The following is a 12662-nucleotide window of genomic DNA, read 5'->3' on the forward strand; positions in this document are numbered from 1 at the left end:
ATAAACATCACCATTCTCCAGTAAGGTATACCCATGCTCCAATGAATGCCTTATTCTAATATCAGCTGTATGGCCCCTTGACTCAAGGTGGGAGGGATCAATTCTGTGGGGCACTTCATGCTCCAGGGATCCCCATGAAGTCAGGCTGGATCAAGAGTTCAGCTCAGCCACATTCATTTTTACCCTCTTCCCCTCCCCACTTAACTTGCTTTTCTCAAAATAAGATGGGTGTCAGAAACCCCAACTTTGGCTTTGTTAAGGAAGTCAACCTAAGACAATATGCTACCTCACTTAATCCTAAACCTATCCTGAAACATATATGAGTATAGCCTGAAATCAAGCCACTCATTAGCAACAAGAGATAATCAGATCAGCACCCAAACCAGGTTCTTTCCAGTGGCACCAGAAGACACACAAGTGGAAAGAGAATTCGAGTATCTTGAGCTCAATACATTTCATGCTCTTTCTCATTGCCTTTCAAGTGCTTTTTCCGTGATTTGGAAATATTTCTGAGTCATAAGTTTCCAGACTGAGAACTGGAAGCAAATTCTGATTAGATTACATCCTTCTTTGCATGCTAGGTTGCTTCAGTTGTGTCTGATTCTGTGCGACCCCATGGGCTGTAGCCTTTTATACTTTTACATCCTTTTAGTCAGTGACTATGTGAACAAAACTGAGTAAAAATCTTAATTAGTCATTTCTAGCTTTTCCCGCTCTTTGGACTAAATAAACAATGTCATGTCTAACAGACCACTACTTCAGCTTTACGATGACTGTGACTTCTAATTTTTTCCCCTGGATCTATTTGTTGTTCAGTCACTCAGTAATATCTGACTCTTTGCAACCCCATGGACTGTATGTAGCATGCCAGGCTTCCCTGTCCTTCACCATCTCCTGGATCTTGCACAAACTCATGTCTATTGAGTTGTGATGCCATCCAATCGTCTCGTCTTCTGTCATCCCTTTCTCCCCTGCCTCCAATCTTTCCCAGCATCAGGGTCTTCCAATGAGTCAACTCTTTGCATCAGGTGACCAAAGTGTTAAAGCTTCAGCATCGGTCCTTCCAATGAATATTCAGGGTTATTTTCCTTTAGGAATGACTGGTTTTATCTCCTTGCAGTCCAAGGGACTCTCAAGAGTCTTCAATATCACAGTTCAAAAGCATCAATTGATTTCCATCAGATCACAAACATTTTCCCTGGACTTTGGCAGGGGAAGTTAAGTTATAGGACAATTCCACAGTGCCAGTTAGTCAGGAGAGGGCAGATATTCATATCCTTGTTGGTATTCCCAGCTCTCTCACCAACATTTTCTAAAACATCCTCAACACCATATGGTCTTTGATAACTGATCCATGTAGGTCTTTAATCACCATAACATTGGTTACTCAGAGATCCTTCTCAGGTAATCTGTACCCCTACACCCTGCTGTGGGTGTGGGATATTCTATGGCTGTAGCTAATTCTCTCTACCATCCCCAGCCACACTCAAGTACATAGGAATCAATGCACTCTCCCACAAGGCTCACACCTGGAACTTTGAGTTCTACTCAGCCTTTACTCAAAAAATGGTAACATAAACCTCTGATCTGAATTCCTACAACTCTCTAGGCTTTTTGTTTCAACCACGTCTCACCTTCTGATGTTAGTCCTTCCATCCACCCATCAAATGTATCCTTATCTAATCCACCAATGGGGTTGCAGTTGAAGATGAAGATGGGTGAAGATGAGGTGGCAGACCTATAACTAAAATAATTCATGACTTACAACTTGTTCAAAATAGTTGCTTAAGACTCCTTTCTGGGACTTCCCTGGAGGTCCAGTGGTTAACACTTGGCCATCCAATGCAGGGGGACTTTCTAATTCTCTTTCCACTTGTGTGCCTTCCAATCCCTGGTCTGGGGACTAAGATCCCACATGCTTCACAGCCAAAAAGCAAAAAATATAAAATATAAACAATATTGTAACAAATTCAATAAAGGCTTTAAAAATGGTCCACATCAAAAAAAAAAAAAAAGACTTCTGCATTTATGTTTTTCCATTATTTTCTAAAGCAATGAATATCAAACACCTTGAATATCTACATGGGGACAGAGCAAAATGTACCAGGAACTATGAGGGAGTATCTCAGTTATTATATTAAAATATTGTCATATATAAAAGCATCATAATACCAATTCCAGTGAGTAAAGTTATGGTACAAAACTAGAGTACAATAAGAAGATTGAAAAATATTTCAGTCATTCAGACCAAACTGTGTCTTTAATTTCCCTTCAGAATCAACTGTTTTCAGAATTATGAAAATACTTCCCTAATCAATCAAACCTTCTACACTGTTACTCTTAATCCTCATCTACATCTAGAGAGGTAAGAGAATGTCTGTGCCCTGCAGCCTAAGCTCTCCAAGAGGCACTGCTGGGGCCCCAGCAGGTTTGGGCACAGGCTGCAGGTGCCTGGGGAGCACTGTGTGCTCAACTGCACAGAGGTAGGTGGCTGAGTCGCTGGGCTCAGAGTCTCTGATACGCAGGGAGACATGCTTGTTGGTTTTATTGGACTGCGCTGTAAATTTTCCTTCCTCTTTGTTGTTGTTGGCATACACTTGCAGCAGAAACTCAGGGCCTTTCCCAGGGTACTGTCTGTACCATGTGAAGTACTGAGAATTGCTGTCAGAGTAAGTGCAGCTGAGAGACGCGGCGGCTCCCTCTGGGACGGGCAGAGACGCAGGACTCTGCTCCACTGTGTTCTGCTGGCTGCTCGCCACTGTGCAAAGAGACATGAACGCTCAGTCAGAGAAGGTGGGTTAGGTGGTGATGCTTCCTCTCCAGAATTCAAGTTATCTTTTCGCAGACCTCCCACCTCTACCATCCCTTATTTAAGGGAAATAGTGTTCATGTTTTTCCATGAGCCTAGAAGAGACAATGACTCCAAATAATGTATTTTATGGTCCCATAGAAATGCCCCCAAACTTACAGATCAACTGAAGCCACAGGATCACTAATAAAACTCCTGAGGATTTCATCATTCTTTCCTCCCCTGGTTCACGGAGGATTCAAATTTTAAGCCCTTAAAAAAAAAAAAAAAAAAAAAGTTGAGCTCAGATATTTCAATTCTTCTGCTTTAGAAATCATAAAAAGAGCCTGTTCTATCAAAGACAAAAGAGACTTTTTTCATTACCCATGCAACACACCACCGAGCTCCTCCTCTCTCCTCCTCCTTTCTCCCGCCCTCTCTCTCTCTCTTTCTCTCTCTCTCTCTCTCTCTCTCTCTCTCTCACACACACACACACACACACACACACACACACGAAGGAATACATGAGCAGGGTTCCTGAGAAGACACTGCCATCTTGTGGACTCAAGACCCTGATCAAAGAAATAGGTGAAGCATAGATCCTTACTATGGGAACTGATGAAAATAAAAATTTGCCACTTTAGTTAAATTAAAAATTTGAGAAGCATATGGTCCAAGTCAATGTGTGTGGGGATAGAGTGATGTCTACATGTGTGTTTTACATCAAATGGCAACGCTTGTCTGATTAGAAGCAGTTTTATCAAATGGCCACTCTCTCACACTGAAAAACCAGTCCTAAGATATTCTAGTGATAGAAATCTGGGCGAGGCTCTCATGATTCAGGGGATCTGTGTAGCTTTTCTTCATATCAGGTCAACACTTCCTATCTTATTTCCCCACTTATATTTTTAAAGAAATCTAATCTAACTCAAGTTGACTCATTAGAAAAGACTCTGATGCTGGGAGGGATTGGGGGCAGGAGGAGAAGGGGACAACAGAGGATGAGATGGCTGGATGGCATCACTGACTCAATGGACATGAGTCTGAGTGAACTCCAGGAGTTGGTGATGGACACGGAGGCCTGGCGTGCTGTGATTCATGGGGTCGCAAAGAGTCAGACATGACTGAGTGACTGAACTGAATCTAACTCAAAAGAATCCTCTTAAGACACAATGACCTAAAATCTAACTGAACAAACATGTTTCCAGCTCACAACTTGGGCAGATTTTTAACAAAGTCAAGGACTTAATTCTTAATTCCATTATGTACCAGTGGCATATGTGTGAGGAATCATCGCTTACTTGGGCTGATGGTAATAGTAGATGTACCATCCTTCAGTACCTAGAGTGTAAATAAAACCCAAAGGATGTGTTCATGAGTCTAATCCCTTTTCTTATACACAGTCCTGGCATCTCAGGATTAATCTCCAAAGTTATGGGTCTGGTATCAGTCTCTCTAACAAGCTTCCCTGGTGGCTCAGTGATAAAGTATCCGCCTGGCAATGCAAAAGATGCAGGTTCAATCCCTGGGTCGAGAAGATTCCCCAGGAGAAGGAAATGGCAAGCCACTCCAGTATTCTTGCCTGGAAAATCCCATGGACAGAGGAGCCTAGCAAGGCTATAGTCCATGGGGTTGCAAAAGAGTCAGACATGACTTAGCAACTAGACAAGAACAGCAACAATCACTCTCTGCCTTTCTATTGTACCCTAACCAGCAAACCAGGTTTATCAGAGGGCTACTATGCAGGAAGCTTAACTGAGTCTAACGGAGAAAGAAGCACAGACAAGTACTGTTCCTTCTCATTTCACCTCCTGCCTCATGCCCTTGTAGAAGCTAGTGGCTAGAGACCAGCAATGCAGCAGGTCCCTTTCTGCTCAAGAACTAGGTAAACAGTATCCATCAAAGATGGACTGGTCAGGTCCTCCCTCTTCCCACCGGCGACTATGTAGGAAGTAGGATGAAGGAGAAGATGCTAACAGTGGGATCCTTTTCTTTAAGAGAACATTGCTTTTGACAAAACTCACACAGCTATTTCTCACTCTCCTCCCCTTCTGGGAATCCTATTATACTTACATCAGAAAATTTGACAATGTCCCCCAGGTCCTTTAGTCTCAGTTCATTTTTCTTCATTCTTTTTTCTTTCTGCTCTCTGACTGGACAACTTCAATTAACCTATCTTCAAGTTCTTTCTCCTGCCTATCCAAATCTACTGTTGAATTTGTCTTAGAAAACGTTCTCTGTGTAACAATTTCTCTGCCCTGAGAGAGTGCTGAGTTATGTGACATATAGACAAGCCCTTTTCGTTGGTCCTTGAGGGAGCCACGAGACAGGTTAAAGCAGTGAAGCTCTGCTCTTTCATGACAAAGAGCTCTTCCACCTCCACCACTGGAACCCACCCTGGGGATGCAGGCAGCTATCTAAAAACTGTCATGGATCCAGTGATGGAAAGACGGAACAAGGGTGAGTGAAAACACCACAGGGCTTTCCTGTCAGGCGTCCGTTTCCTTCTACTATGTGTTTGCTTAGCTGCTGCACAGCTCTCTGTGGTGTTTGCCTCTATATACAGGTAAATGTGCTAAAGTTTCTTGTCTTTCTAAGCTGTCCTCTTCCTGGACCTTTGGCTGCAGAGAGAAGACTTTTCATGGCCTTTTTTGTCTACATCTGTTGGCATTTTCAGGTTCCTGGCTTCTCCAGGACTCACTTGGTTTACAAGAGGCAAAAGGAAGCTCAGGGAACTCACTGCTCTATCACTCCTCAAGCCCCGAGTTCCTAAGCTAGTCTGGTTTCTTCTCTCTAAATTCTCATGTTTTGCTTTTACATGTGCTCCAGAGTTTTTAACTTTCCTTAACAGGTTGAGTAGAAAAAAAAAAAAATACACCTACTACAGCTTGTCAGAAGTGGAAAGAAAGCATGATGCTTCATTCTTTCCCTGAAGAGTGAACCTCTGACCAGCTTGGCTAGTCCACCTTCTTGGCAGTAGGCCAGTCAAAATGGTATTAAAATTATTTAATTTTTGTTCAGCCACCTAGATTCTCCTGTTGAATAAATAAGGTCCTAGACTGTGAAGATAACTATGGTTTACTTGAATACACTGCTCTAAGAATTCCCTTAAATGGCCCAGTAGGCCCAAGGTGGTGAATATAAGTGATCTCTGTAAATGGCGTGAAAAGGCCCTTATTCTTCTGGCTCCTTATCATTCTATACAAAAATTTTGAGTGTGATTAAGAAATGACTAGGAAAAATGGCAAAGTTATAGCTACTAGAATGATCACACCAATTTTGTGGTAGTGGAAAAGGAGCAACAACCCTGGTACTAGAGAAGGGAACACCTTAGACCCTGGAAAGTTTGTGTTTGTTGGAAGGGAAGATTGTTCACGCTCTCTTTGTATCCTAGACCCAGTACTGCAGCCTAAGCAGAACAACCATATGGTCTGTGAAAACAGAAAAATTGGTATGAATATGGCTTGTCCTGGACTGTTCTTCTGTGCCTGACATCATCAACAGAAGCTGTTCAACATGGATTCCCAACCCTCTATGTGTACAAACCTATAAATCAGCACAACTTTTTTGAGTATGGCAGGTTCAAATGCATATGCTTTTGTGTCTGCCCATCTTGAATTATGCCTCATGAATGACACTGCTCATATAACTTAATAAGTGATGTAATGATGATTCTAATCAAGTTTAGCAATAAATTTAAAACTGGACCAATCTGTCTCCGTTGGAGTTATATGTTTGTGTTTGGGAAGAAAGAACATCTCTCCACTGGGAAGGATGGTTGAGCTTTGGTCCCTTTTTAGAAATTAAACCAAAGACCAGTGTGTCCAATTCCCTTGCGTGGGTCATAATGAATATTATACTACGTCCAAGCTGTTTATATCCTGGAACTTACTCACAGTTGACTGAATCTGGGATCCTAGGAGACATGACTGAGCTTAATCATGCAGACTGGTCTCATCCTGCTGTACAAATTTCTGCTCACAGTTGCTATTTATTCACTAAGCTGTGTTCAGCTCTTTTATGACCCCATGGACTGTAGCCTGCCAGGCTCCTCTGTCCATGAGATTTTCCAGGTGAGAATACTGAAATGGGTAGCCATTTTCTGCTTCAGGGTATTTTCCTAATCCAAGGATGGAACCAGTGTTTCCTGCATTTTCTGGATTGCAGGCAGATTCTTTACCACTGAGCCACAACGGAAGCCCTGCTAATAGTGGATTTAATTAAATGTTGTTAGAGAAAAATCAAATACATTTAATCTCAGTCTTTGTCATTCAGAGAAATCAGAACAGTGGATGGAGTGGCAAACTCTCAAGAAAAATTTCTAGAAATGAATATAATTTAGAACCATGAAGTGAATGTTGTTGAAAGGCAGTTCGCTGTGAGTCTCTCATACTTCTACATGATGTTCTGGATTTACCAACAACGTAAGGTCATTACCACTCAACCTGAATCATTTCTCAGAGTTGTGCTTGCAGCATGTAACCTTGATGGATGGGGTAATGTCTTCTCTGAGACAAAGAATGAGCTTGCTTACTGCTTCATGAAAATAGCAGTAAATTCCCCAAGCTCACTATTCATCAGCTGTGACACAATCCCATCACATGCATAGCATCCATTTACACCCCTTAAATCACCATGAGATTCATTTTGATATTTGGCAAAACTAATACAATTATGTAAAGTTTAAAAATAAAATAAAATTTAAAAAAAAAATCACCATGAGAGACTTATGGACAAAGGCAACTGAAGCAAATATGCTAGTGTTCGTGCTGCTTGCTGTGTCCTAAGTGATAACATCCTTCCTCTCTGACACAGGATTTGTGACTTTACTGATAGCACCAAAGAAACAACAAGCTATTAGCCTGTAAGAGAGTAAGATCTGCTGCTGTTGCTGCCAAGTCGCTTCAGTCGTGTCTGACTCTGTGCGACCCCATAGACGGCAGCCCACCAGGCTCCCCCATCCCTGGGATTCTCCAGGTAAGAACACTGGAGTGGGCTGCCATTTCCTTCTCCAGTGCATGAAAGTGAAAAGTGAAAGTGAAGTTACTCAGTTGTGTCCAATTCTTCGAGACCCCATGGACTGCAGCCTACCAGGCTCCTCCATCCATGGGATTTTCCAGGCAAGAGTACTGGAGTGGGTTGCTGTTGCCTTCTTCGAAGTAAGATCAAGACCTGACAAAACCCTCTCTGCCACCTTTAGAGATACTATAATAAATACTTGAATTACTTTTGAGAAAAATGTTTCCCCAAACTGGTCTAAAATGGATCTCTTCTGAAGGATATTCTTTATGGCTTCACATGGGACTTAACTATTATTTCTAATGAAATGCTTTAGAAATTCTCTTTCAGACTGTAATGAAATAACGACTCCTGGGAAATTAATATTACACCCTCAAATGACTATTAATCATGTGAGGAACCTAATACCAGTACACAATCAAAAGTAGAATAAAAATGAACCAGCCCTCTGACCATAATCATGATCTCTAATCAAAGCTTTTTTAAAAAAAATCTATCTCCTATAAGATGTTTCTACCAAGGCTAATTATTTGAATATGTTTCCTGAGACTTTCTCTTGCAGTAATTTGAAATCAAATTTTGACATGTGCTCATTATTTGACTTGAAATTCCTTTTGTATTTTCCAAAGTCTTTGGGACATGTCTTTTTTTTTTTCCTCTCTCTTTTATATATTTCACTGCAGGGTTTCTAGCTTTCAAGTTGACCCAGTTCATTGAGATTACACCTTACAAAGTGAAGTCAGTTGACTGAGGACAGACTGAGACCCTGCGTGGATCTAATTATTTACCAGAGCCTACTGAGCAAAGGAAGGCTGGAACCTGAGTCTTCAAGTAAGAGCCAGAGATAATTGAATTATACCACCTAAGAAGCAATGAGAACATATATGTAGTTAAGAGTTTCAAGGGTGGAAATAACAAGAAGGGAAGAGGAAAGCAAAGAGGGAGAAGGCCCACGCAACATTTATTTAGTAGATATTTATCACCTGACTACTATGGGCCAATCACTGCTCTAGACACTAAGAGTAGAGCCCATGAGCAGAACACACAACAGTACTGACCTCACAGGACTTATAATCTAACTGGAATTACTGGCAATGAATATATTGACATGTCAATCAAAAATATGCCTGCTCATTATGGTTATTACCACTGGGAAATGACCAGGGTGTTTGATACAGAGTTAAGAAAGGGTTTGTGGATGGCTACACTAGTCAGGAATTTCAGCAAAAGTCAGAAGGTTTTCTCTACAATAGTGATATTTGGAGAAGAAAATAGAAACCCACTCTAGTATTCTTGCCTGGAAAGTCACATGGACAGAGAAGCCTGGTGAACTATAGTCCCTGGGGTCACAAAAGAGTTGGACACCAATTAGTGACCAAACATAAACAAGTGATATTTGAGCTGAGACCTGAAGGATGAAAATAGGTCAGGCTCACCAAGATCAGGAGCGGGGGACATGGGGCGTGGGGGAGGGAGGGGCAGGAATTGCAGACAAATGAAAGAATAAGACCCAACGTGGGACAAGATGTGACAAGTTTAGGAAACTGAAAGATTAGCATCGTGACTGCACAGAGTCAGGGAAGAGAGTTATGAACTAAGATTGAAGGGTCAGGTGGATTCACATTGCACAGACTCTTGTATAGCATAGCCAAGAGTTTGTATTTTATTCTAGAGGCAATAGAAATCCACTGAAGCATTTAGGCAGGTAGGAACAACTTTGATTTATAATTAAAAAACCACTGTTGCTACCAGTTAGATTAGTGCTTCTCAAATTTCAAAGTGGTAGAATCACCTGGTGATTTGTTTAAATGAAGATTCAAATTCAGTAGATTTGAGTTGATCCTGGGATTCTGCACAAGTTCTAATATTGCTGGTCTATATTTTGAATATCAAAACTCTGGGTAATACACTTTGAGAGAAAAGAGACAAGTTAGAAGGTAACCTGGATCAGAACAGTGTTTTCCAAATTTTGTTTAATACATCTTATTTTATGAAAAGATTAGTTCAATTCAGTCACTCAGTCGTATCCAACTCTTTGCAACCCCATGGACTGCAGCACGCCAGGCTTCCCTGTCTATCACCAACTTCCAAAACTTGCTCAAACTCATGTCTATAGAGTCAGTGATGCCATCCAATCATTTCATCCTCTGTCATCATCCCCTTCTCCTCCTGCCTTCAATTTTTTCAGCATCAGGGTCTTTTCCAATGAGTCAGTTCTTCACATTAGGTGGCCAAAGTATTGGAGCTTCAATTTCAACATCAACCTTCCAATGAATATTCAGGACTGATCTCCTTTAGGATTGACTGGTTTGATCTCCTTGCTGTCCAAGGGACTCTCAAGAGTCTTCTCCAATACCACAGTTCAAAAACATCAATTCTTCAGCACTTAGCTTAATAGTTCAACTCTCACATCCATACATGACTACTAGAAGAACCATAGTTTTGACTAGATGGAACTTTTTCAGTAAAGTAATGTCTCTGCTTTTAAATATGCTGTCTAGGTTTGTGATAGCTTTTCTTCCAAAGAGCAAGCATCTTTTAATTTCATGGCTGCAGTCACCATCTGCAGTGCTTTTGGAGCCCAAGAAGATAAAATCACTGTTTCCACTGTTTCCCCATCTATTTTCTATCTGCCATGAAGACCAGATGCCATGATCTTCATTTTTTGAATGTTGGGTTTTAAGCCAGCTTTTTCACTTTTATGAAAATATATTAGTTCTTATTCTCTGTGAGGTACTCTGATGTTTTCTAATCTTATTTTGTACTACAAAATGTCTAATGACAAAAACCTTACTAATTAAAATAAAGGAAAAATAAAACTGAAATTTTTCTCTTAGTAAAATGAAAACTAATTTAAAGTAGTCATATCCTGACTTGGTATAGTATTGGAAAGTCAGCAGCTTCATGGGTTGCTGTTGAAGCCACAGCTTGATGAAAAATTTCTTCATGGAAACCAAACATTTAGTGTCATGTTTTTTCCCTTATCCAAGCAATTTCACTTCCATTGAAACTACAACTTAAATGATGTTTGTTCATAAAAATATTGTCTATAATACTGTATAATTAGAAAAATACAAAATAGTTATTAGTTTTTAAAATACATCTAAATAATGGAAATTGGCCAATCATTTAAAATTATGCCTTTAATATATGTTTTCTGACATGGAAATATCTACTATGTTGAGAAAAACAAATATGTTTATAAATTCCAGGTATATTATAGTCCCCTCTCATAGAAAAATATAGCTGTATAATACATGCACCAAAAATTCTGAAAACTGGTGATAGTCATAACCTTTATGCCATGAAATTATTGGAGTGTTCCCTTTTTAAATGTGTTTATATCTTCTAATTTATTTAAAATTAATATATATAATTAAGTAATAAAATTTTAGCTTAATTTAAATTTAAAATACTAAACTCCTTCCTTCAAACTCTGGATCTATTTTTTATCTTTATTGGAAGAAGCAATTGACAAAAGGTCAGAGTGTCTGAGTTCTGTTCCCAGCTTCCATTTTGGTATAAGTCATGCTTTAAGTGGCCATTCAAATTCTGTAGATCCTAATTCTTTCACCTATGAAATGAAAGGCATGGACTGAATCAGTATTTCCTAAAGTGTGATTGATACAAGAGGTCATGGTAGGCAGTACATAAAAGAAAATTGTAATCGTTACATAAAAGGTATTATTTTAATTTGTAATAGAAAAAATATAACCTGCACATGAAATACATGGTTTCATATTAACATCCATTAAAACAAGGATAACTTTTTGCACAGTCATTTTTAAAGTCTATTTAATATAAAAGCAAATTTAATATTAAATTAGTAAATAATTGTATAAATGGTACACAGATATAAAAAAATATCATGAAGACTATGAACCAATGAGTATGACGCTACTGGTGAGGGTACAGCATGGTGAAAACCTGCTTTCTGAACTGGAGCCTGAGCACAAAGAGGCCTGCCCTCTCACCTGAAGGGTAGATGGTGAAAAGAAATCTCGGCAAACAGGCCCAGGAGGAGTACAATTTGCCCTGAGGAATGAACTTTCAATAGTAACAAAAGGAAATTTAATTCAATATAAATTCAGATTCATCACATAAGGGAGGGATAGATTATCCTTGATTTCTGTTTGGAGACAGAGATTTTAAGAAAACTCCCTCTGTGGATAAAGGAAGCACCTTCATTCTCACCCCAAGGCTAGACCCCTGTCAAGAGGCCCAGCTGGCAGTTGTGGGACAGGCTGCAGGTGCTTGGAGAGCGCTGCGACGCAAAGCACAAAAGTAGGTAGCTGAGTCTCCAGGGTGGGAGGCTGAGATACGAAAAACACTGTAAACCTTCTCTTTTCCCAGAAGTTCTTTAAAATTTTTGTCTGCCAGCTCTTTCTGGCTTGATTGAATTAAAGACAAAGATACAAGTCCTTTCCAGGCTTCTGCTTGAACCAAACAAAGTTGTAAAATGTTTTCTTTTGATAAGTACAATTAAGATCAGCATGTGTTCTCTCCTGGATACTCAAGAATGAAGGACTCTGGTCCAATGTATATTGGCTGCTCACCCCTGTTTGAACAGAGAATCACAGACAAAGGAGATGTATTAATGGCCGATTATTTTTTGAAAGAATATATTTCCTTTTCACAATCCCCCCCCCCCCCGCAGGTGACCCCAGTAACACTAGCCACCCTTCTATAACTTTCAGATTTATAGAGATTACTAGGATCTGCTCTTTTTATTCATAGCTTCAAAGCCAGCCAACTCACAGCACAGCTGCCAATAAAGAATCAGGAATGAAACTCCCAAAGACTTCTCCATTTTTTCCATTCACCAGAGTCATGAGAACTCAGGTTGGAATCTGCG

The 12662-nt window shown here is 40.1% G+C and overlaps 1 gene segment (V, D, J or C); it reads right to left on the reverse strand.

The window, feature by feature from the left end:
- Nucleotides 1-1994: 1994 nt before the first annotated feature.
- Nucleotides 1995-3406, reverse strand: LOC133255909 (T cell receptor alpha variable 12-2-like). The segment is given in 2 exon segments: nt 1995-2758; nt 2969-3406. Coding segments are annotated over 2 exon segments (453 nt in total).
- Nucleotides 3407-12662: the final 9256 nt, after the last annotated feature.

Source organism: Bos javanicus, chromosome 10 (assembly GCF_032452875.1).
Source record: "Bos javanicus breed banteng chromosome 10, ARS-OSU_banteng_1.0, whole genome shotgun sequence".
Taxonomy (NCBI): domain Eukaryota; kingdom Metazoa; phylum Chordata; class Mammalia; order Artiodactyla; family Bovidae; genus Bos; species Bos javanicus.